The sequence below is a fragment of the Microcaecilia unicolor genome, chromosome 4 (assembly GCF_901765095.1).
Source record: "Microcaecilia unicolor chromosome 4, aMicUni1.1, whole genome shotgun sequence".
Taxonomy (NCBI): Eukaryota; Metazoa; Chordata; class Amphibia; order Gymnophiona; family Siphonopidae; genus Microcaecilia; species Microcaecilia unicolor.
In genome coordinates, this window is record NC_044034.1 from 346297528 (window position 1) to 346321857 (window position 24330).

General features: G+C 45.4%; 1 protein-coding gene across 2 annotated transcripts in view; it reads left to right on the forward strand.

Moving 5' to 3' along the window:
- Window positions 1-24330, forward strand: part of DOP1B (DOP1 leucine zipper like protein B) — a 224042-nt gene that overhangs the window by 165343 nt on the left and 34369 nt on the right. Inside the window, exons 28-31 of one of the 2 annotated variants that reach the window (XM_030202211.1) lie at window positions 5589-5671; window positions 9788-9897; window positions 15801-15947; window positions 20322-20383. In XM_030202211.1, coding sequence (XP_030058071.1) covers window positions 5589-5671; window positions 9788-9897; window positions 15801-15947; window positions 20322-20383 — 402 coding nt within the window. Of the gene's footprint in view, window positions 1-5588; window positions 5672-9787; window positions 9898-15800; window positions 15948-20321; window positions 20384-24330 lie in introns of those variants that run through there. The other variant, XM_030202212.1, reaches the window with a different exon arrangement.

The following is a 24330-nucleotide window of genomic DNA, read 5'->3' on the forward strand; positions in this document are numbered from 1 at the left end:
TCAAAGCTTCAGGTAGATCCTCCACCATGAGAAATCATTTTCAGTAGGCGAGACATTTATAGGCCAGGTTGTTCAGGCTGCTTTGTGGTTTCCAGTCCCATCATCTTCCTTTATGGAGACAAAGAAGGAGGGATTCAGTTAGGAAGATTCTCCAATGCGCCTTGGACCTCCCAGTGATAGGTTCCAAGTCCAGTCTTCGTTTCAGAAGATAGAAGGCTTGTCTATTCAGCTTTCTCAAGGAGTGGACCAGAGTCACCTTAGACCAGTGGGTTCTGGAAGCAATCAGAGGTTACAAGTTGGAATTCTTCTGTCCTCTTGCGGAGTTTTATTTGCAAGGATCTTCTTAAGTGGCAGGCAGTATGTGCCACATTGCAGGGACTATTATTTGTGAGAGGGGTAAGGGAAAGTATTCCATCCACTTTGTGGTCCCAAAGAAAAGGAATCCTTCCAGCCCATTCTGGATTTGAAAAAGATAAACTGCATTCTGAGGGTCACATATTTCCAAATGGAGAGATCCTTCATTTGATCATGGTGTCTGCAATTCCAGGGAAATTTCTCACTAGTCTCAGCTTCAAGGAGGCCTGTCTTCATGTTCCCACATGACCGCCTCATTAATGATTCTTATCGCTTTGCAGTCATGGGGCATCACTTTCAATTTCAGGCAGTGCTGTTTGATCTTGCCATGGTACCTCGAACCTTTTACACGGTTAGAGGCATTGAGTCGATCCCAAGTTGGTCCTGCTTCTTAGTGAAAATGGCAGCTGTAACTTCCCAAGGCAGCCTCATGGCATTTTGACAATGGAAATAGCATAAGCAGGAGCGACCATGGATTGCTGCTTCCCATGCCAGTTCCAATCCTAAAATGGCAGCCGCAACCTCCCAAGGTAGTCTCGCAAGGCTGCCTTGGAAAATTGCAGCTGCTGTTTTCACTGTGGAGCAGGAGCAACTCAGGATCATTTCTGCTCTGAAAAGGGCTTTTAGAAGGTAGGCCCAAGGAGGGCCTACAGGTGAGGGGTGGGGAGAAGGTGGAGTTGGTGGGTGGCCCAGCAGAATTGTTTTTTTTGGCAGGGCAGGGGTCAGGGCTACGGTTTTGTGGTTATGGAAGGGTTTCTGTGGAAGGAGGTATCAGGGTTCATCCTTACCTGCACGACTGGTTGGTTAGGAGAGCCTTCAGGCTACGAACAGGTAGTCTGTTGCAGGTGCTCAGTTGGATGATCAACTTCAACAAGAGCAAGCTAATTCCATCTCAGACATTGGAGTACTTAGGTGTTCAGTTTCACAAGCGTCAGGGTAAAGTGTTCCTACCAGAGCCCAGGATAAGGAAACTTCAGTCATGGATCCGGTTGCTTTTGCAACAGAAGAGCCCGTGGGCCTGGGATTAAGTGCAAGTCCTTGGGTTGATGCTGGTGACCTTTACAAGTCGTTCCATGGTGTTCCCCTAGTGATGCATGATTACCTGAGATGACTTGGTCGTTTCTGAGATGGGCATCCTCGGTTTCCATTACCGCCAAAAATCGGGGATGACCATCTCTAAGGATGACCATCTCTAAGGTCGACCTAAATGTTGAGATTTGGGCGTCCTCGACCGTATTATCGAGGCGAAAGATGGACGTCCATCTTGTTTCGATAATATGGGTTTCCCCGCTCCTTCACGGAGCCATCCTGCGAGGACGGCCCCAGGAAAACTTGGGCGCCCCGTTCAGTTATGCCCTCCACATGGCACTCCATAATGCTAGGTTAGGTTTTTATGAACTAGAGCTTCATACAATCGCTGAACAATTGCAGCATTCTAAACAGGAATATTTTGAATTTAATAATAAGGCGAACAAGCTTCTGGCCCACAAGTTAAAACGTCAGAGTACTCGTAATTATATTTACAAGGATTTGAATTAAAAGGGACAGTGGTGCACGCATGAGGCGGATAGCAAGCAGACCTTGTGTTCTATACACAGCTCTACACTCCAGAAAGCACCCCCACAGAGGCATTGATAGATGTCTTTCTCACACAGATCACATTACCAGTTCTAGCACCCTCAGAGTTTGAAGCGCTCTCAGATACTTTCACATCTGAGGAGGTAGTATGGGCCATTAAACATCTCCCTAATGGTAAAGCTCCTGGCTATGATGCCTACAGTTATTTATTAAAAAATTCAAGGTACTATTGGCACCGTTGCTCACTAAGGTTTAGAATTCCATTGATGCAGCACCGTTCTGCTTTATTCTTAGCAACTGGCAGCAGTAACAATTTTACTTAAACCTGATGATAACCCCCACCTTTGCTTTGCTTGGCACCGACTATAAAATATTTACTAAAATTGTGGCCCATAGATTGCAAAAAGTGTTACCCTGTTTAATACATGAAGATCAGGCGGGTTTTTATACAGTGCAGACAAACCTTTGACAATACCCGGAGAGCATTACATCTTATTGATAGTGCAGAGCATAGTGTGGACTCTGCCATCTTATTGTCCCTAGATGTAGAGAAGGCCTTTGATAGTGTTTCCTGGCCCTATACGTTAGCTGTTTTAAAGAAAGTGGGATTATCCGGGCCTTCTCGGCATCGGAAACAAGCATTCTACAAATATCCTTTAGCTATGCTCAAGTTGAATGGCTCCTTTACTATTCCTTTCAAACTCTTTTGGGGAACTTGACAAGGATGCAGTCTGTCTCCTCTACTTTTTGCTTTATCCATTGAACACTTGACTCATTTAATTCGCATCTCCTCTGATATTACTGGGTTTCGTAGCGGGGGGACAATCTATAAAATCATGCTCTTTGTGGATGACATTCTTCTGGCCTTAACTCATCCATCCACCACTTTACAGGCTGTAGTTGATATCTAAGATGCATATGGAGCTGTGTCGGGATTTAAAATTAATTTGCAAAAATCTGAAATCCTTAACCTCACCATGACGGAGGCGGATGTACCCACCTCTCAACAATCCTTCCCATTTTGCTGGTTCTCACATTCTATTACATATTTAGGGGTACAGTTGTCCAACTCTATTGAGCGGATATATGAAGACAATTTTCCCACCAAGTTGAAAGAATTATTTGCAGAATTAGATCAGTAGGAAGGTCTTCAAACATCCTAGGTGGGATGAATCTCAGCCTTTAAAATGATTATTCTCCCAAAACTGTTGTACTTATTTTTAGCTATCCCCTTATCTATTCTGAAATCCTTTTTTATAGCTTTATGGAAAAGATAATTTGCCTAAATTTGGAAAAAGAAACCCCCTAGAGTAAGTCATTGTACCTTATACCAGCTTAAAATACATGGAGGCATGGGGTGCCCCATTTTGACCTCTATGATAAAGTGGCACTGTTGCAAATTGTGGCCATTTGGCAACAGTGTACCAACACCCCTTGGACTGGAATAAATCTGTATTCCTTGGGGGAGGTCCCATTGTGTGTTCTTCTTTGGTTACCCTTGGACCAATTGAAAACCCTGGCGGCCCACACTCAGGGCATGCTGTGGGCCCTATTACTCACTTGGCTTAAAATCAGATCCCATGTATTTCTGGAATGGCATTATGTATGCATTCCATTTTGCTCCTGGGGGGACTGTAATGTTAACTGGGCAGCACGGTCCCTATGCACATTAGGACAGATCTGGATTGAGGGTGAACTTCTCTCTTTCCCAGACTTACAGGAAGAATATGGGTTTCTTAACAGGGAATTCTTCCAATATAGACAACTTAAAGACTTCCTACTTAGGCCAGAGAGGACTTAAGCTTAGCAGAAACCACCCTGGAAATGGCCCTGAACTCAGGAACAGGTAAAGGGAGTGTGTCTAGATTATACATGGCGCTATTGAAGGATGATGGCCCTATAGCAAAACATGTCTCTAAATGGGAAATGTTATTACCCTGTACCTATAAACCTAGGCAATGGGATAAAATCTTTCAATATACGTTCACGGTGTCTGTTGTCAGTCCTATGATTGAAAATGGCTATAAGATTTTTTATCACTGGTATTATACTCTAGAAAAAACTGTTTAAGGTCTTCCAAACTGGCTCACCATTATATTGGCATAATTGAAGGGGGCAGGGCTCCTTCTTTCACATTTGGTGGACATGTCTGGCGATACAAACTTCCTGGAAAAGCATTGCTTCAGGAACTTAATACACTCTTGCCGGTTGCCTAACCATTGCTTGTTGATTGTTGTCTACTACATCATCAGATTGTCGGCATCCCAAACGAACTGTATACATTGGGAATACATGTTTTTACAGCAGCCAAGATAGTTTTGGCTCAGTTCTGGAAACAATCTGCCCTTCCACCTTTGGAGACTGTTTATGTTTCAACATTTTTTATTATTTGCAATGTCATTATACTTTACAACATATCTTGATACATATACATCTCTGTCAACCATGTATAACATCAACTTCTGTCAACATCATTTTACATATCGCCCCCCCCCCCTCTTCCCTCCCTCCCCACCCATCCCCCTGATATGTAAGTTGTTGATCATGGATTAAAGAAGTGTGCAATAAAGTGATATCATCTACTAATGTCTCATGTTTTTAATGCTATTCCTAATTATTCTAATTCCGTTCTCTGTCCTTTCTATCGCTTTAATGTCCAATGGAGACTGTTTTTAAAAAGGTGGATTATTACTGCTTGATGTCCCAACCCATGGCTTCCAATTATGGCCATCTTATCTCCTATCATAAGATATGGGATCTTTATACAACCTGGCAGAACAATGATCCTAAATACCTAAGTACATTTGCTTAGTTCCTTTCCTTTTGTAACTTCTGTACCCATGACTGAGGTTATTGTTGGGGGGGGGGGGGGGAATTGTTAAAACAAAGTAAGCATATGTAGAGGATAAAATGTTACTTTAAGTAAATAACTATTGCCATACTGGGACAGGCCGAAGGTCCATCAAGCCCAGCATTCTGTTTCCAACAGAGGCCAATCCAGGTTACAAATACCTGGCAGGGTTCCAAAATAGTACAATACATTTTATGCTGCTTATCCTAGAAATAAGCAGAGGATTTTCCCCCAAGTCCATTTTAATAATGAGTTATGGACTTTTCTTTTATAGCAGACTTGGAAAGGAGAACTATCTGCATTGCTTTCCTTTTGAAAATTAGCCTTCATAACAATAACAGGTTTTGATGAATTTTGTTATTCTAATAACCGAATAAAAAGAATATTCATAAAAAAAAAAAAAAAACAATTAGCAGCTTCCAAAGTGCACACCCTAAAATTGCCCATGTTCTCTGCATCAGCCATAAGTGAGGGCAGCATTGCAAGTGGATGTTTGAAAATGGAGGATCCAGGTGCTGATTGTCCCCCTCCCCACAGCACATTCCAGGAATGTTATTTCTTACCCTCGCTTCAGCTATGTACACTGTGCAACTTGGCACATACTTTCATCTGAGTAGAAGAGGGCAATTCTTAGTCAAGCTAGGTAAATAGTTTTTGATAGTTGCCTTCTGATGCTTCAACCTTGTCTGTCCTGGGGATCATTTCATCCTTCATTGTTTATGTTTTTGAAGGTGCTAATATGAAATGAAATAGAAGGTGTATAGTTTTTAAAAATTCAAGTCTGTGTGCTTTTCTTTTTTCATAGATGGCTCAGCTGCCCACTCTTCCATGGTATCTGCCTCTGCTCCATCTGTGTACAGTGTTCAGGCTCTCTCCCTCCTTGCAGAAGTAAGTTATAATTCTCTCTTGGAGCAGTCTGTGTCCAAGCCATTGACTTGCACATTATATTTGTGTTAATGTACCTACCAACAGGGAGAAGTACAGGAAATATAGTGTAGGGGTGGTGTAGTTGATTAACAGCTGTTCTATCCAGTGCTGTATGGAGGACATGGACTCCTGCAGAATCTGTGTTCACAGCCCCTCCAAGGAGAGCAATAACAACTCTTCATGGTTGTTGGAAAGGGATTTTGTGTGTGTGTGTCTTTTCATTCTGAGGACTGTCACTGCAATAACTAGACTGAGTGAGTTGGAAGGAGATCTAAAATAGGGCAAAATAACCCTTGAGTAGTTGTGGGTGAGCTCATGGCACCTTGTCAAAGTACTAGCTGAGACTGAGCTGGAATTCCAAAGGAGCAGGATGAAACTGCCAAGCCAAAAAAAAAATCTTATATAAAATTGGTTAATTAGTCAAGAGGACCACAGTCACATAGTTCTGAATGGGCTGTTTCCCTCTCTCTGTTATCTAACGCTTAAGTCTTTGCTGCTGCCCCTCCCGAGAACCCTGTAACACTGGTGGTGTTGACTGATTGTTACAGAATCTCCTTAAGGCATAGATTAACACAAAGAGTGATGCTTACTACTGACCAGAGGAGGTACCTGGAGTCATCTGCCTCTAGATAAATCTCACCTTTGACATGTAAGGGGAAAAAAAAACGTACTCATCATCCCTCCCGATCAGTCCAGATGCATGAGTAAATACGCACTCCTGCCAGTGGATGAAGACTGAGATCCATTGGTTTATGCTATCACCCTATAAAAAGGTCCTGAGTAGCCCACAACTAGTCAGCATTTCTTAATCTCCAGTAGGTGAGTGAAGTATCACGTTTAGCCCAGATCTGGTCTGGTAGGACCATGAGGAGAGCTGCTCCTCCAAATCTTAATTTCAATTGTAAATGTAATAGTTAGACCAATAAGGGAGAAAGAGAGAGAGAACAGGCTAGGATTGGCTAGGATGTTCCACAGAGCCTTTGGAGTGGTACACTTGATTGATCCAGGTCTTTCTTCACCTCCCCCCCCCCCCTCCATTTTAGGCAGACTGCTCTAGGGTTTATTGCCTGTGCCTTAGCCTTCCTTCCCTTCTCCTGGGAGAATGACCTTGAGTGCCTGACCAGAAACAAGACACAACAGAAGCCACAAGAATAATAGAAAAGAAAATAACAAGAGTGCTGGTGACAGCTGCAGCAAACAGAGACAGTATGGGAATCTTGAGTGTGGTAGGGAACTCAGGGAGATAAGAACATGTGAGGGCCACAGATCTGGGTCTGAGTCCCAGTGATAACAGGCTGGCAGAAACTGCTGTTTAAACCACGGAATATGGTAGCATAATTTAAATGTGGGTGTTGCTTCATTTTCTGTAGCAGTCACAGTTCAGAGGGTTAGTCTGTGGCCACTGCAGCACATGTGAAGAAGCCCACAGGCAGTGACTGTGCTTGGGGTATGAAGTAAAATCTAGTGTCTGACATGAGAGAAACCTCTGAGATGTTAGGAGACCCAATTTTGGTGGGAACCCAATGCAGTCAAAATGGTGGCAGCTCCTAGGGGAGGGTCCCCAGTATTGGCTCAAAATTGCACCCACCCGCAAACTTGTTTAATCCGTGGGAGATGAGTCTGAAGGGGATCTGGAGGAGATAGCTTCACTAGGTTTAGCAGGTCTGGTAGCTCCTGAGAAGGATTCCTCAGGAGCCTGGATGGATCTCGGTAGCTTTCCTAGACAAGAGGAAAGGTGTCTCAATAGGGCACATTTCCATAGGGATGAATTGCCCTTGTTAATTTCCCAAGTGCTCAGGATGCTTAAGATCTTGGATGATCATCCTAATCAGAGCATAACAGCAGAGGACCCAGAAGCCAGCATTGGCTTTCCCAGTGCATCAGACAATCAAGTAAATGATCACTGTCAGTTTTCATTCCCTGGATGTAGGTCTTACAGTTAAGAGGTCTGTGACTATCCATCTCTAGTGGAGGAGAAGAAAAGTTTGCACCACCCAAGAGTGGATACATTGACTTGGCAATAACTAAAAAAGAGAACTATTCCTGTAGAACAAAGGGAAACCCTGAAGGATCCACAGGATCGTCGAATGAAGGCTCTGCTAAAACAGTCATTGGAGATGGCAGTGCTTGCCTTGCAGACTGCAATCTGTGGAGGCTGTTGCTCAAGCATGCTTTTGGTGGTCAGAATAGGTACCTGAAGAGTCCTGGGGGAAGGGGGGGGAAGAGGTCTCTGAAGAGATTTCAGGGATAGTGCGATTCAAAATGGGTACGGCATTCCTGGTGAATACCTTGTATGACCTCATTCTCACCAGCTAATCCATGGCCCTGGTGGTGGCTTCCTATCATTTGTGACTCAGAAGTTGGTGAGCAGATGTGGCTTTGAAAGCCTGTCTCAGCAAACTTTCCTTTAAAGAGAGATTCCTGCATGGAGACAATTCAGACAAATTGGTGAAGAGCTTGGGAGAGGCTGTGATGTTTCCTAGTTCAAGGACCAATCTGGATGCAGGATGCGTTTCCATTCTGGCATGGCTCTTGAGAGGACAAAATTAAAGGTTATTCTAGTCAGATGATAGCTACTTCTTCAGCCTAGAAAATCTTCAGTTGTTCTGGCTTACATCAATATGGAGGATTTTTGAGGCATGGTGCGAGGACCACCAAGTGGTCCCTTTCTTGTCATTTGTTTCAGAAATGTTCAGGTTCCTAGAGGGTGGTAAGCATATGCCTTCACTTCCTTGAGGACACAGATAGCAGCAGTGGTATGTTACAGGGGCCTGATACAGGTTGATCTCTTAGCTTATCCAGAAGTGACACTTTTTCTGAGAGGAGTGAATCATTTGAGGCGCCTGTGATACCCCCATGGGACCTGAACTTAGTGCTTTCAATTTTGATGCAGACACTGTTTAAACCTCTTAAGGAGACATCATTGAAGGATGTTATGCTGGAGACTGTGTTTTTTGTAGCCATCTCTTCAGCAAGAAGGATTTCAGAATTGCAGATTGTCATGAGATCTTTAACTGGTCCCTTCCTTTCTGCCAAATGTGGTGTCTCAGTTCCACATTAATCAGTTGATACCCCTTCTGTTTTTTTCGACAGGCAAGAGACACAGAGGAGGTGAGGCTGAATATATAAAGGACCTTGTGCTGTTATCTGAAGATCACTGATGAGTTTTACGGTTGGGCTAGTTGTTCATGTTTGGAGTTACTAAGAAGGAAGAAGCAGAATTGAAAGCTACAATAGCCCCCTGAATCAAAGATGCTATAGTGTTGGCATACATGATGTGGGATTGCCTTGTACCCTGTGCCCTGAAAGCACATTCTGCTAGGGTACAAGTTTTTTTCACAGGTAGAAAATGGTTTAGTGCCCCTTCAGGAAATCTGTAGAGTGGCCACTTGATTGTTATTCAGTTATTTTGTGCATTACAAGCAGGATGTGCAGGCTTGTCAGGATGCATCATTTGGGGACAGTGTGCTGAAGGCAGGCTTGTCTGGGTCCTTCCCTTGTTAGCTAATGCTTTGGTACTCTCCAGGCTTCTGGACTGGCCTGGAGGGACAATGAGGAAGGCGACATTTAGTTCTTACTTGCTAAATTTCTTTCGTTGAGTCCCTCCAGACCAGTCCAGAACCCACCTGTGTTTAGAGAAGAGAATTGGTGAAGAATGCATGCAGATTAAGAAGCTAGGGAGTTTCATCCACTGCAATATCTTGAATTTGATAAGGAATTTAATGTTGGAATACTATTGTTTCCTGTCTCTTGCTTTAGAGGGGGAATTAGTTGCACTATTGCTTTGTTATGGAAATACTGGCTAGCTGTGGATTGCACGGGAGGCTTTATAGCATAACAGCCAGTATAAATCAGTAGTTCTCAGTTTCCATCTGCTGGTCTGAAGGGATCCAAGGAAAGTGAATTAAGAGAAGAACTGACTACTTTTCCTTACTTTGCATTGAGTGATGTAAGCAAGTTTATCAAAGAATCTAGGGGCTTAATATTTTCAAATGTGATTTGTTTCTTTTGAATGTGGTTTCAAATTTTTCATTTTATTTTTGAAGCTTAATCAGCGTCCTTTCTTGACATTCGCAGTTTCTTGCATCCCTCCTGGACATGGTTTACCGCAGCGATGAGAAAGAGAAAGCTGTTCCGTTAATTACACGCCTGCTCTATTACGTGTTTCCATATCTGAGGAACCATAGGTGAGTCCCTTCACTCTCTGCTATGCCTCCACCATCAATACACATGAAGAGCATTCTCAGCCAAATGCCTGGAGTAGGATGTGTAATGCAAGTAGCTTTGTACATAATATTTACTTGATGTGTGCAAACGCTCGGATGATTGGCAGACACAAACAAATCTTCTTTTATTTAGAAAATAAGATTACATAAGTACATAAGTAATGCCATACTGGGAAAAGACCAAGGGTCCATCGAGCCCAGCATCTTGTCCACGACAGCGGCCAATCCAGGCCAAGGGCACCTGGCAAGCTTCCCAAACGTACAAACATTCTATACATGTTATTCCTGGGATTTTGGATTTTTCCAAGTCCGTTTAGTAGCGGTTTATGGACTTGTCCTTTAGGAAACCGTCCAACCCCTTTTTAAACTCTGCTAAGCTAACCGCCTTCACCACATTTTCCGGCAATGAATTCCAGAGTTTAATTACACGTTGGGTGAAGAAACATTTTCTCCGATTTGTTTTAAATTTACTACACTGTAGTTTAATCGCATGCCCCCTAGTCCTAGTATTTTTGGAAAGCGTAAACAGACGCTAGATGTTTCAGGCTGCTTTGGTTTGAATGAAAATGCCAGACTGTCTTTGTAATGCTAACCACTATGAAAGCCCCTAACTGTCCTCAGTCACATCTAACAGTTTATATCAGCATCTTACATGCAGAAAAGGTTTATATTTGTGGAAAACATCCCTTACAAAATTAGGTCATGCCTAAAAGTATGCATGGCGCAAGCCAGTGCATACTTGCAAGTTAAGTGTGCTCAGCAGAGGAGTGCTTACAGAGTTGCAGCTCGCATGTATATTTTTTAAAGTACGCACTGTCATTTATGCCTGCTCTCAAGCAGCGTAATTTTAGTCTCTTGAGGCCTTTTATAAAAGACCAACTGGTACACGCCTTGTCAAGACAGTGCATGCTTTGCTGGTAGGAATAACTAGGGGTGCAATCTGGGCAGAGTGTGAGTGGCTTTCACAAGTACGCATGTTGACATACTTTACTAGATGTACATGCAAACTTTATACATGAACATTTATACCTGTTCTTGATCATGTGTAAATTTCTCGCCTATGTTGAAGACACGAGTTCTGCCATGTCAGCTAGTATTTAAATCTAAAAGTAAATATCTAAGTGCCAACTTAACCTAAGCCACCTGTTACAAAATTACTCTGTGTCACAGTATTGCAATAACAGAACAGTGCTAAAAGATCTAGAAAGAAAGCTAATCTAATTGTTCTTGGAGATTTATTTAAAGGCCTTGGATATAGTAACATAGTAGATGATTGTAGAAAAAGAGCAATTGGTCCATCCATTCTGCCTAATTGTTTCTATCCTTACTGCCAAGGACATGCCCCAGTAGCCAGTCATAAAGCATTACCACATGTAAGGTACCACTCCTTATCCAGAATGTTTTTTTTCCCCATCTTTCGCCATTGTATGCCACCCTCCTAGATAGCTGAGCATGCAAAGTCTCCTTCCATTAAAGTTTCCCACTGTTCCAGAACTTGTGGGATAGTTATGTCCATCAACCAGTAGTCAGGTGGAGATAAAAAACTGAGCTGAGACATCTCTCTCTTCGCAGCCAGTTGAGCTCCTCAGTATTTTCTATCTCCAGCAGGTGAATGGATACAGATTTCAGTCTCTGGCTCTGAGTGATTTGCTCCTGGTCCAGTTGGTCAACTAGTCCCTAGTTTTTGCAGGTGGCTTGAGTCTAAAGAGTCATCTCTGGAGGTCTTCAGATCCCTGTCTCTGGTGCCCCATGAATTTACTTCTTCCCTCCCTTCACCTCTACCCTGTTTCCTGTGGAACTCTCCTTTCCAGCACAACAACCTTAAAAAAAAAAAAAAAAAGAGCGAGAGAAGTTAAGAAGCTCACTGAAGAGCATGGAATTGAGTTTTAGTACTGATTCTGTCTCTTCTGGGGTAAGACATATGGAGACTGAGAGCTTGGGGGGAGCAGCCAGCAGTGGTAAGTCCAACTAAAGTTTGACTTAGAACCACTTGGAGGGCTGAAAGTTCTACTTGGTTCAGAGGAGGGATCCTGACTCACCACTTGGGATTGCTTGGTGTGGCGCTTGTGCCATTCAGGATGAATGGTGACTCCCATGGAGGCAGTTAAGAGGTGTTCCTGCTTTGGGAGCTGCCAGCCGGCATCAGGGTGTTGCAGCATGTCTTTGGATATGATGCTGCATCTAAATATGCCAGGGACTTTCAGGCTTTCCAGCAAGGCGAGTGCACAGTTTGATACAGGAGAGGGCAGGAACAGGCACCATTTTGTCAGGACAACTGGCAGTGAAGAACAGCCTCTGTCTGATCATGCATGGAGCACAGCCCCCATTTTTACAGTGTCGGGGCCCAACAGCACATCCAGCTGAATCGGGATCTTTATTTTCTTTGGAGTTTATATTGCTGTTAACAGCAGGTCTGTTGACTGAAGCAGGGAAAGTCTGAGTCACTGCAAGGTGCTTCAGTTTCTCACCCCGCTGTCCCTCTTATTCCTAAGAGATTTCGTTTAGACCTTCAGGAGTGGGCAGATGAGGCACTCTGCTTCTATCGCTCCTTATCTGATGTGGCCTCAGTCTATTCAGAGGAGCCATCGTTTAAGGAACCTTTTAGAGGAGGGGAATGACCCAAAAGTCCTGAAGTTGTTTCATAAAGAGGAGCTCAGTAATCTTATTTCTAAGGCACTGGTGGTGTTTTCCATTGAGGAGCATTCTACTTAGGGGCTTAAAGGTCCCTCCTAAGTCCTTCTCGATTTGTCCTGTCATTCAGGACTTGATTAAGCAGAATGGGTCTCACCGAACTTATGGCTGAGAGTAGGAAGACCATGTCTCACCTGTACCCATTGATTCTGGAGGAGAAAGAGAAATTGCAGCTTCCCAAGGTGGACTGGCTTGTTGTAGCAGTGACTAAGAAGACCACCTTGCCAGTGGGAGAGGGTATTGCCCTAAAACACCTACAGGATAGGAAGCTAAAAGGCTTACTGAAACAAGCCTTGGAAGTGGCCTCTTTAGACTTTCAAGTGACAGTGTGCAGCTCGTTCATGGCAAAGACATGCTGAAGTGGCATCAGCATTCTGCAACACAAGACAGACATCATAGCATCCGGCTGGATGCGGGGTTGGCCTACTTGGTGGATGCTATTTGACATGTTATGGCCCACAGTATGTCTATGGCTGTCACGACACATCAGCAACTCTGGTTGTGGCATTGGGCTGTGGATGCAGCATCAAAGTCACGTCTAGTTAGGCCTTTTGGAGCAAGTGGCTGTTTGGAGGTAATCTTAGTGACTTGGTGAAAGAACTGAGAGAAACTAAGCCACAGCGTTTGCCAGAGGATAAGCCGAAAGCCTCTGGTTGTCTGTCTTCAGGGGGCTCTTGATTTCGAGACAGCAAACAGAACCAAGCTATTCATCAGCAATATGGTCAGAAGTCCTGCTTTCAGGCATGTTAGTCTTCCTTGCAGACAGGAACGCCTCCTCTGTCTGCTAGGGCACCCAATTCCTCCTGTACTTCATAGTGATGCGAAGCTGGTCCACTCTTCTCTTACTCCAGCGGGAGGATATCTTCAGAAGTTTCAGGAAGAGTGGTCCAAAATCCATCACACCAGTGGGTTCTGGATATTCTTACAGAAGGTTACAAGTTGGACTTCTCCCACCCAGTTGCTCTTGTCTTGCAGTCAACTTGTCAAAAGGAAACCAAGGCGGCCATGGTTTAGGCCACCATAGATTCCTTCCTGGCACTCTGAGCCGTTGTTCCAGTTCCCCAGGCTAAACAGTGACAAAGCAGATACTACTACTACAAATAATTTCTATAGCGCTACCAGTCGCTTCATTGTCCCAAGGATGGAAGACACCTTTTATGTAGTCTTAGATCTCAAAGGTCTAAACTGCTGCCTTGGAGTGTCCTGGGAGTGTCCCGCTTTCACATGGAAACACTAATAGCAGTCATAGTCTTGGTTCAAGCAAGAGAATTTCTCAACTTCCTCAATCTCAAGATGGTGTACTTGCATATACCCATATGGCCGCTGCATCAGAGGTTTTTACGTTCTGCATCCTGTGCCATTACTTACAGTTCAGGGCTTTGCCTTTTGGTCTCGCCACAGCACTAAGAACATTTGACTTAGAACCACTTCTCAGCCTGAGAAAGACACTCTCCCTTGCTGTGTTGGATAGAACATCTAGATACTCCATTGTCTGCGATGGAGTTAAGTCTACTCTTCCCGAAATTGATGACCCAACCCAATGACTTTTGAAGATGGACCACTGTCTTTCATCATCACACTTTCAAAATAGGCCAACGCATGAATGAGCCTGTCATTGAGAGTGGAGTGGAGGAGTGGCCTAGTGGTTAGGGTGGTGGACTTTGGTCCTGGGGAACTGAGGAACTGAGTTCGATTCCCAGCACAGGCAGCTCCTTGTGACTCTGGGCAAGTCACTTAACCCTCCATTGCCCCATGTAAGCCGCATTGAGCCTGCCATGAGTGGGAAAGCGCGGGGTACAAACGTAATAAAATAAATAAATAAATAAAAATATGGGTGAACTCTGATTCTCCGCCACCCAAGGAAGGCCACCAACACCACCTTAAGGTTCTGGTGATGGTGGTGGGCTTCTTTTAGTAGCCATATGCTGTCACTCTTTGGAGCGCGTTTATAGACTCCGTCTTGGAGGAAGTCTATCTGCTGGTTTTTTTGTCTTGCTGTTTTGCTTCAGTTTGCACTTCATTCACCACACTTGGCAGCAATAAAATCATCTAAGTTATATGAAAATCTTATTTTAGAGCCCCTGACGCAGCCCTTGTGGGTGAAACACAGTTGTGTCGGGCACTTATTTTACAATAAAGTTTGAATTGCACTACTGACTGATCTGCTTTTGTTTGTCTCCAAGTTGGAGTCTTGCGGATCGTCTGCCTTGCTGCTTTTTGGTTACTTCCTACTTTGCCAGGGGGCTGCTCTCCTTTTAAGATACCTCCTTCCTCCAAGGCTGCACAGGGGCTGCCAGACTGGAGGTGAACCTTCTCTTCAATGTCCCTGTAAGCCTCCTCTTTGTACCTGTATGTCTCCCTCAGTTCCTCTAAGTCTGCTACTGTATCCTCAAGAGAACGATGAACTCGTTCTCTGAGAGCTAGGAGTTCTTTACATTAAGCACACACATATAATTTCTTTCCAATAGGGAGATAATCATGCATGTGACACTCAGTGCAAAATACTGGATAGCACCTCTCTCGCTGCTGGACTGTTGTCTGCATCTTAGTGTTATTGAGTTGTTTACTTTAAACTTGTTAAGATACTAGAGATATTAGAGTAATATAAAAAAAAACCTTAAGATTATATGGTATATTGTCGATTTATATAGTGTTTGCTTTTCAGCAAGCAATGAAATTAATTCAAACTTTGTAATGAAAATCCCCCTCTTGTTGTTCTAATTTGAATAATTGACTATAAATTAAGAAAATAAATGAAGAGATGTGGTAGAGGCGGGTGGGAGAAAGGGATGAACTAGGCTCTGCTGTGCCTTCTAGAGTCTATCTTTTAGTGCTGTCGGCTGTAACAGTTAAATTTCCACCTCTGGCAGGAAGTTCAAATTTAGAACTACAAGAAAAAGAGTTTTACACTATTGAAACTAGTTAATAAAGTAAGTTTTTTGGAGTTTTTTGTTCAAACTGTCTATCAATAAACCTACAATTTCTCTTTTATTTCTATCTTTAAATCACCAAAGCACAGAGCAAAATAATGTTCAGTTACACAGAGAAATGCCGTCTTCTCTCAGAACGCCACCTTGAACACCACCCTGTGACACCAGTCTTTCAATACAAGGAGCATATTTTGATAGTGAATAATAATCTTATGAGCATGGTTGTTTTTGTATTTCTTGCAGTGCATATAATTCGCCAAGTTTCCGAGCAGGATCGCAACTTCTCAGCAGCCTTAGTGGGTATGCCTATACGAAACGGGCCTGGAAAAAAGAAGTTCAGGAGCTGTATATGGATCCAGCATTCTTCCAGATGGACACCTCCTGTGTTCAGTAAGCAGTGAGATTCAGATTCAAATGCATTTTATAGTTCTATAGAAATTTACCTTGTCAGCTAAAAGTGCTGAAGGCAAAAGCCATAACAGAATTCAAAGAGGTCTGAAATAAGCACAGAGGATCCTTAGGTGCCATAGAGTGAAAGTGACAGAGATCGGCTGGGATTACTGCACCAGTCTGTGAATTGGGTTGACACAATGGTCCTTTAGTTTCTTTTACCTAAAATTCATAAAGTGATAATTGTTTCATGTACTTAACACCGGGGCCAATGCTCAAAACTGCTGCTAGCATTAACAAGTGATTAATTCCAGGTTTGCACGCATGTTATTGCACACCAAATGCTCAAATGACTTTGGTGCGGGTATTAACCTGTGCTGAAACTATTACCGTAAACTGAATTAATGCAGTCATTAATTACCTTGCAGCTATGCTCCAATAAAAAAGTTTCTCACACATGTTTCATGCAGTACACTTTTTACCAGGTTCTGAGCAGCATAGAAGGGTTGGTTGAGAGGTGAGGTGTCCTCTCCCTCCATCCTAACCACCTTGCCCTGAACCCAGCTTAAAAATTCAGCTCCATCCCAGCCCTACCCCCCCCCCCCATTTTCCCCAAACAATACCCAAACAATACCCCAAAATGCCCCAGTGACCTAGTGGATCTCCTGACCCGACCCCCCCCCCCCCCCTTCCCTTAATGTGTAAAAAAAAAAAAAAAGGCACTGGTTATCTAGTGGGCCCCCTGTCTCGCAGCCCTTCCCTCTCCTTCAAGTCCCAAAATAATTCCTGGTATCCACCCTGACACACGCACGCTTAATTAAATTTCACGCCCTGATCACTTCCCAAGACATCGTGCTTTTAGAACAAAACAATTTTTCCATTGCATAGCTTCCCACTATTCCAGAACCGTGGGATAATTGTGTCTATCAACCAGCAGATGGAGATAGGGAACTGAAAACTAAGCTGAGACATATCTTTCTTTTTCACCCTGTCCAGCTCCCCAGTATTTTCTATCTCCAGCCGGTGGATGCTTTTCAGCCTCATTTTTCTCAGTGATTTGCTCCTGGTCCAGTTGGTCAGCTGGTTCCCAGTTGAGCTTTGTGGGTGATGAGTTTGCAGGGTCTTATCTGGAGGTCTTCAGATACCTATCTCTAATGCCCCACAAATTTACTTCTTTTCTCCCTTCACTTCTCCCCTGTTTCCTGTGGAGCTCTCCTTTGCCAGTACAATAACCTTGAAAAAAAAAAAAAGAAGGGAAGACGTTTGCTGGAGAGCAGTCCTGAGCCTTTCTTTTCTGGGATAAGACTTGTGGAGACTATGAGCATGGGAGGAGCAGCCAGCTGTGGTAAATTTGACTGAAGTTTGACTCTGAGCCGCTTGGGGGGGGGGGGGGGGCTGCAAGTTCTACTTGGTGCATGGAAGGGATCCTGACTCAGTGCTTGGGACTGCGTTGTGCTGAGCTTGTGTCAGTTGGGGTGAATGGTGACGTTTGCGAAGGCAGTTAAACAGTTTTCCCGCTGTGGGGACCCACCAGATGGTGTTGGTTTGTTGCAGTGTATACAAGCCGGGAATCTCACAGGACGCAGAGGGAAACGGTCAGCAGCAGCATGTCTTTGGTTTGGCGCAGCATCCGAATATGCTGAGGACCTTGGACTCTCCACCATGGCTGGTACGCAATTTGATGAAGGAGGGGGGCGGGAATGGGTGCCATTTTGTCGGGGCCAACAGGCAGTGAGGAACATTCTCTGTCTGATCATACGTGGAGCACAGCCGCCATTTTACAACCTCATGGCCTGACAGAGCATTCAGCTGCATGGGGATCTTAGTTTTCTCTAGAGTTTATATTGCTCTTACACCAAGCCTATTTACTGAAGCAGGGACAGAATACAGCTGCAAGACTAATATAGAGATTGGATAGATATTCCAGTGTTTCAACTCATCTAAACAAAATGCACTGGCTTCCCATAGCAGAAAGACTCAGGTTCAAAGCTGCTTGTTTAGTTTTTCAAATCCTACAGGGCTTCACCTCTGAACTGCTGACTAAGACCACTTCGTTATCTCTGATCCAGTCTAACACACACAGACCCTAAGTTCCTGCCTAAGGTGGTGTCAGAGTTCCATCTGAACCAGTCAGTTGCTCTTCCAACATTTTTTCCCAAACCTTATGCCCATCCTGGCGAGAGTGCACTGTGCACTTTGGACTGCAAGTGTGCATTGGCTTTTTACTTAGAGCTGACTAAGCCCAGCAGACCGCCTAGCTTTTCAATTCTTTTGATCCCAACAGGATGGGGGTTGCCATCAGGAAACGCACAATTTTCAGTTGGCTTGCAGATTGCATTTCTTTTATTTACACCCAAGCTGTGCTGACTCTTGAAGGGCACATCAAGGCTCATAATGTCAGAGCCATGGCTGCGTTGGTAGCCCACTTGAGGTCAGCCTACATAGAATAAATTTTTCAAAGCTGTGACATGGTCATCATTCCACATATTCACATCTCACTATTGTCTAGAGCATGATACCAGACTCAATGGTCAATTTGGACAGACAGTTCTGCAAAATTTGTTTGGGGTCTAGAATCCAACTCCACCTCCTTAGGCCTGTTTTTATCTGTTCCAGGCTGCACTCGTGCACAGTATGTATATAGTTTCAGGTTAATTCATTTTTTTAACCTCACCATTGCGAGGTCCTACTGTTGTTTTCAGTGAGCCTGATAGCTAGGGATTACCACATGTGAGAATATGGCCTGCTTGTCCTCAGAGAAAGCAGGGATACTTACCTGTAGCAGGTATTCTCCTAGGACAGCAGACCATTCATGCTCACATACCCTCCCACCTTCCCTTGGAGTTGTCTCCTATCCTCTTAGCTGTGCTTTTATACTGCTGGTCCCGAGCTGTCGTATACGTGTGTTGAGAACGCTGGCGTGTGTCTTAAAGCTATATTATGCTGTTTAAGAGTTTTCCACTGGGCAATATGGATGACATCACCTACATGTGAGAATGAATGACCTGCTGTCCTTGGAGAATACCTGCTACAGGTAAGTATCCCTGCTATTTCTCCTTATTGATTTTTCCACAGAGTAATTGACAGGATGACTTCACATGAAAAACATATCAAAAAATCCCCCACCCATCAATCACAGTCCAAAGCTCCTACCCAAAACCCTCCAGAGCAATCGGAAAAATACCAACAAACCAAAGCAAGAAGGTTTGTTTCTTATATTGACCAACCCCCCTTCCCATCCCTATCTTCCCTCTCATCCTACGTGCCCCAAATCCCTAAGCGTGTCCCTTAGAATGTAAACTTGTGAAAATTCTATAGCACATATTCAAATTAATTCAGTTTAAATAACTTAAACTGTGTTGTGTGTGTCATGCCTAATGATTGGGCCAACTCTGGTAGAACCAGCGTCCAAAATAAAGGAACGCTGCCAGAGTCAGTAAGGTGATAAAACTCAAAGCTTCTTAAACATAGCTTGTTTACTGTTTTTATATAAATGTAGTCTGATAATTGTTAAATTTGTTTTATACTGCTTGTGGAGGGAAGGAGGTTTTTGTGTTTTTTTTTCAAGCAAAAGTGTAATAAGGATTCCAAGGCCACTATGCACAGTGCTGGTGATTTTATATATTACAGGAGTTTGATCTGTTTCATATAGTCGGTGTTATATCTTCAGTTACAGTAAAAGTGTTCGGTTTGATAATGGTGACAATAATATAAATTATATAGGTTAGCATTTCATTTCACACCACTGCAAGGGCAACAGTGTCATCCTGTTAGCAAGATCATTCACCTCCTTACACCCCTGGTATAACCATTTGTAGAAAGAAAAAAATCTGCCTCGGTCAATGGAGAGTATGAAATGTGGGATTACATAAATGTATCTCAGGGCCGCCGAGAGGGGGGACAGGGGGGACAAAATTCCCAGGGCCCGGGCCTCCAGGGAGGGCCCGGTGCCGCAGTCCCACCTGCCACCGGGCCCCTTCCACCCGAACCCCCGCTAGCAGAAGTGCTGTCTTCTGACTCCGCACGCTGGACGTCAGACGCACAGAAGCCCTGCAGATTACAGCGAAGATCAGCTGAGAGGAGTGCGTCTGTGTGGGCCGTGCACGCCGGAGTCAGAAGACAGCACTTCTGCTGGTGGGGGTTCGGGTGGAAGGAGCCCAGCCCAGTGGCGGAGGCGGGTGGGACTGTGGCGCCGGGCCCCCGACGACAACCTGGGGGGTGGCAGTGGGGGCGGGCCCGGGGGCGGCCTTGTCCCGGGCCCGGCCCAGTCTCTCGGCGGCCCTGATGTATCTACCCAGAAAGCATGCACCGTGGAAGTGATGCTGAATATAAAATAGCAGGACTTCGTTTATTGAATCCGATTATTTCTTTTAGCTGGAAGTCGATCATTGACCATCTCTTGACTCACGAGAAAACGATGTTTAAAGATTTGATGAGTAAGTATGGAATTGTACTGAAGTCTTCCTGCTCGCGTTTCACTTAGAACTATGACTTTTTCCAGTTTGTTCTTTCGTCATAACTATTGCCAGATACAGAATTAAAAAGAGAAATTAATCTGGCCGCTCTCAGTGCATATTGCAGCATTTAGGGTGTTGTACAAATGCCATGCCTTCAACAGTTGCATGGTGTTCGTGATCATTCATCATGTGTAACGAGATGGACATATATCTAAGATATACCACAGACAATACTGGGTAAAAGAGAGTGAAATGAGAGAGAACTTTCCCGTTGCTTTCTAAACAAGGGGGCTTGAGTGGGGGGATGGAGGGGTATTATGTTCTGTGTCCAGATATTACAGTGAGCAGATTATAAATCTTTTGGTGAAAGGCTGTCTGGTTAACAGGATAAAGCTATGCTCAACTTTATTCATTGATATTCAGAGGGAGACGTGATGTGCATAAATTCTGCTGAAATCCAGATATTGACTTATGTTGTTACTGACTTTTTTAAAGATTGTCCACATAGTATGCTTTATCTATTAATCCTTTTTCATTAGCCATGTTTTAAAAACTTGGTCATTGTTCATATTCCAACTATTCAGAGCAGCATACAGAATTCTGAGGTGAATTATAGCTCGGGTAACCCTCCCATAAAACAAAATAGAAGGAAAAAGTAATGTACATTAAAAAAAAAAAACATTGAATAACCTAAAAACTCATAACACTTGTACTTACTTAACCCTAAGCATGCTAACCTGTCAAAACTGTTCCATCCCAAGTATCCCTTCAGCCGTCTGCAAAAAGAATCCCCTAGCCCTACTTCAGCCACACTATAAATACTGAAAAGCTTAGGCAAGAAAAAGGGAGTTTAACTGCTTATTAAACTCATCTGTGTTCCATATCATCAAGCTGATCAATCCATAGACTGGTGGGTTGTGTCCATCTACCAGCAGGTGGAGATAGAGAGCAAACTTTTGCCTCCCTATATGTGGTCATGTGCTGCCGGAAACTCCTCAGTATGTTCTCTATCTCAGCAGGTGGTGGTCACACACAGCAGCAGCAGCTCTGGCTAGGCCTCCAAGCCTAATTTTTAGGTTTTGTTGAGTGCCTGGGGTTGAGGGCTCTTTTGAGCAAGTGCAAACCTGGTGGTGCCAGGTCCCTCCTTTTCTCCCCCCTCCCGCTGGCTCCGTTAAAAAAAAAAAAAAAAAATTTTAAACGTCTTTAAAGGCGTTTATTTCGACGTTTATTTAAGCGTCTATTGCAGCTACTCACTGGGACACCAGGTCGTTACAACTCGGAGCGGACAGCAGGTAATTTTACCTTTTTATAGCGGGCGGGGGTTCCCCGATTCTTCTCCTCGTGGCACATGGCGTCGGAGGGCGAGGGCGCTAAGGGTCGCTCCCCGGGTCGCTTGAGCGCTTCTAGAGGGGATGCGGGGGTCTTAAAGCCGGATTCGCCCTTGTTGGGTGGCAGTTTCGTGACCGATGAATGTCCCGGTCCTTCCTCCGGCGTGGCGGTTTTTCCCGCCATAAACGCCCATCCCCCGCTCCTCGCCTCCGCCATTTTGGCCGGCCACGCGGCTCGGACGGCTTCTTCTTGGGCCGCCCTTGAGGTTGGAGACATTAATGCCATGAACGCCCTTAATTTGGGCGACGGCACAGAAGTGGCTAAAGTTAAGAGCCGTTCTTCCCGCGCGGCTCCTTCGCGGAGTTTCGCGCCGGACGCCATTTTGGATGCGCAGCAGGCCTCTCCCCCGCTGTTGCGAGCGCCGGTTGAGAGTGCGCCTAGGGCTGTTGCCCAGGCTGCGGAAGTGCACAGTCTGGGGGGTTTCTCCCCCGAGTTTGTTTTGCTGCTGCATCAGGCCTTCCTCATGCACAACGCTGCCCCCGCTCCCTCGTCTGGTAAAGAGGTTGAGGTTCCCAGAGGTAAACGCCCTCGGGTTGATTCCCAGGCCTTGGAGGAATTTGTCTCCTCCGATGTAGATGAGGGCAGCGTGTCTGAGGTCTCCCAACGGTCCTTTGCGGATTCCTTGGAGGAGACGGATCCCCGCTCGGATGGAGCGGATGACCCCTCTGCAGCGCGGCTTTTTCGCCCAGAGGATTTGCCCAACCTGTTGTTACAGGCCATGGACACTTTAAAGATTTCCTCTCCGGAGGACGTCTCTCCCTCAGCCCCTGTTGGCTCTGCCATTATGCTGGGGACGAAGCGCCCGCCTAGAACCTTCCACGTGCATGATGCCATGCACACCTTAATTTCGGCTCAATGGGATGTCCCAGAAGCGAGCCTTAAAGTGGCTAGGGCTATGTCCCGCCTCTATCCGTTGGCTGTGAGTGAACGTGAGGCCTATCTGTGGCCTACCGTGGATTCTTTAATCACTGCGGTGACTAAGAAAACGGCATTGCCGGTGGAAGGTGGCACGGCCCTAAAGGACGCCCAAGACAGGAGATTGGAGGCGGCCTTAAGGTCGTCCTTTGAGGCGGCTGCTTTAAGTTTGCAGGCCTCAGTTTGCGGCTCCTATGTGGCCAGGGCGTGCCTGACTATGGTGCAGCGGGCTTCCCCCTCGGATCATTCCTTGAGGGATGATTGGCCAGCCCTGGAATCGGGCTTAGCCTATTTGGCAGACTTGCTGTATGATGTCTTGAGAGCCTCAGCTAAAGGCATGGCTCAGACAGTCTCTGCGCGGCGGTGGCTTTGGCTGAAACATTGGTCTGCTGACCACGCCTCTAAATCCCGCCTGGCTAGATTGCCTTTTAAAGGCAAGCTGCTCTTTGGGGTCGAGCTGGACAAAATCGTGACCGATCTCGGCACGTCTAAGGGCAAGAAGTTACCAGAGGTCAGGGCTCGGGCTAGTGCTCGTCCCGGTACCTCCAGAGGACGGTTTCAGGAAGCCCGTCGGTACCGCCCGGGCAGGTCGGGTTCTTCTGCCCCCTCTTCCTTTAAGAGGCATTTCTCCCCCAAGCAGCGTTCCTTTCGCAGAGACCGCCGTCCCGGAGGTGCTCCCTCCGGTCCTCCCCCAGGGTCTCGTACCCAATGACGGGGTCTTGGTCCACGCCCCAGTGCAGATTGGAGGACGGCTGTCCTCGTTTCTGGGCGAGTGGACCACAATAACTTCAGACGCTTGGGTGCTGGAAGTCATCAGAGACGGCTACAAGCTAGAGTTCTGCCGACCCTTAAAAGACGGGTTTGTACTCTCTCCCTGCAAGTCTCCGGTCAAAGCTGTGGCAGTGCGACAGACTTTGGACAATCTGATCCGCCTGGGTGCGGTCGTTCCGGTGCCAGAAAGTCAGCTTGGCAAGGGGCGTTACTCCATTTACTTTGTGGTACCAAAGAAAGGAGGTTCTGTCCGGCCTATCCTCGACCTCAAAGGGGTCAATCGGGCATTGAAAGTGCGGCACTTTCGCATGGAGACTCTCCGCTCTGTTATAGCGGCAGTGAAGGCAGGGGAGTACCTGGCATCCTTGGACATCAAGGAAGCGTACCTGCATATTCCCATCTGGCCTCCTCATCAACGCTTTCTGCGTTTTGCAGTCCTGGGACGACACTTCCAGTTCAGAGCCCTCCCGTTCGGGTTGGCTACTGCTCCGCGGACCTTTTCCAAAGTAATGGTGGTCATAGCGGCCTTCCTGCGAAAGGAAGGAGTACAAGTCCATCCTTATCTGGACGACTGGTTGATCCGAGCCCCCTCTTATGCAGAGTGCGGCAAAGCTGTGGACCGGGTAGTTGCTCTTTTGAGCTCCCTGGGATGGATCATCAACTGGGAGAAGAGCCAGCTGCGCCCGACTCAGTCCCTGGAGTATCTGGGAGTTCGATTCGACACCCAAGTGGGCAGAGTGTTCCTGCCAGACAATCGGATTGTCAAGCTTCAGGCTCAGGTGGACCAGTTCCTGGTAGCCTCTCCTCTTCGGGCTTGGGACTATGTGCAGCTGTTGGGCTCTATGACGGCC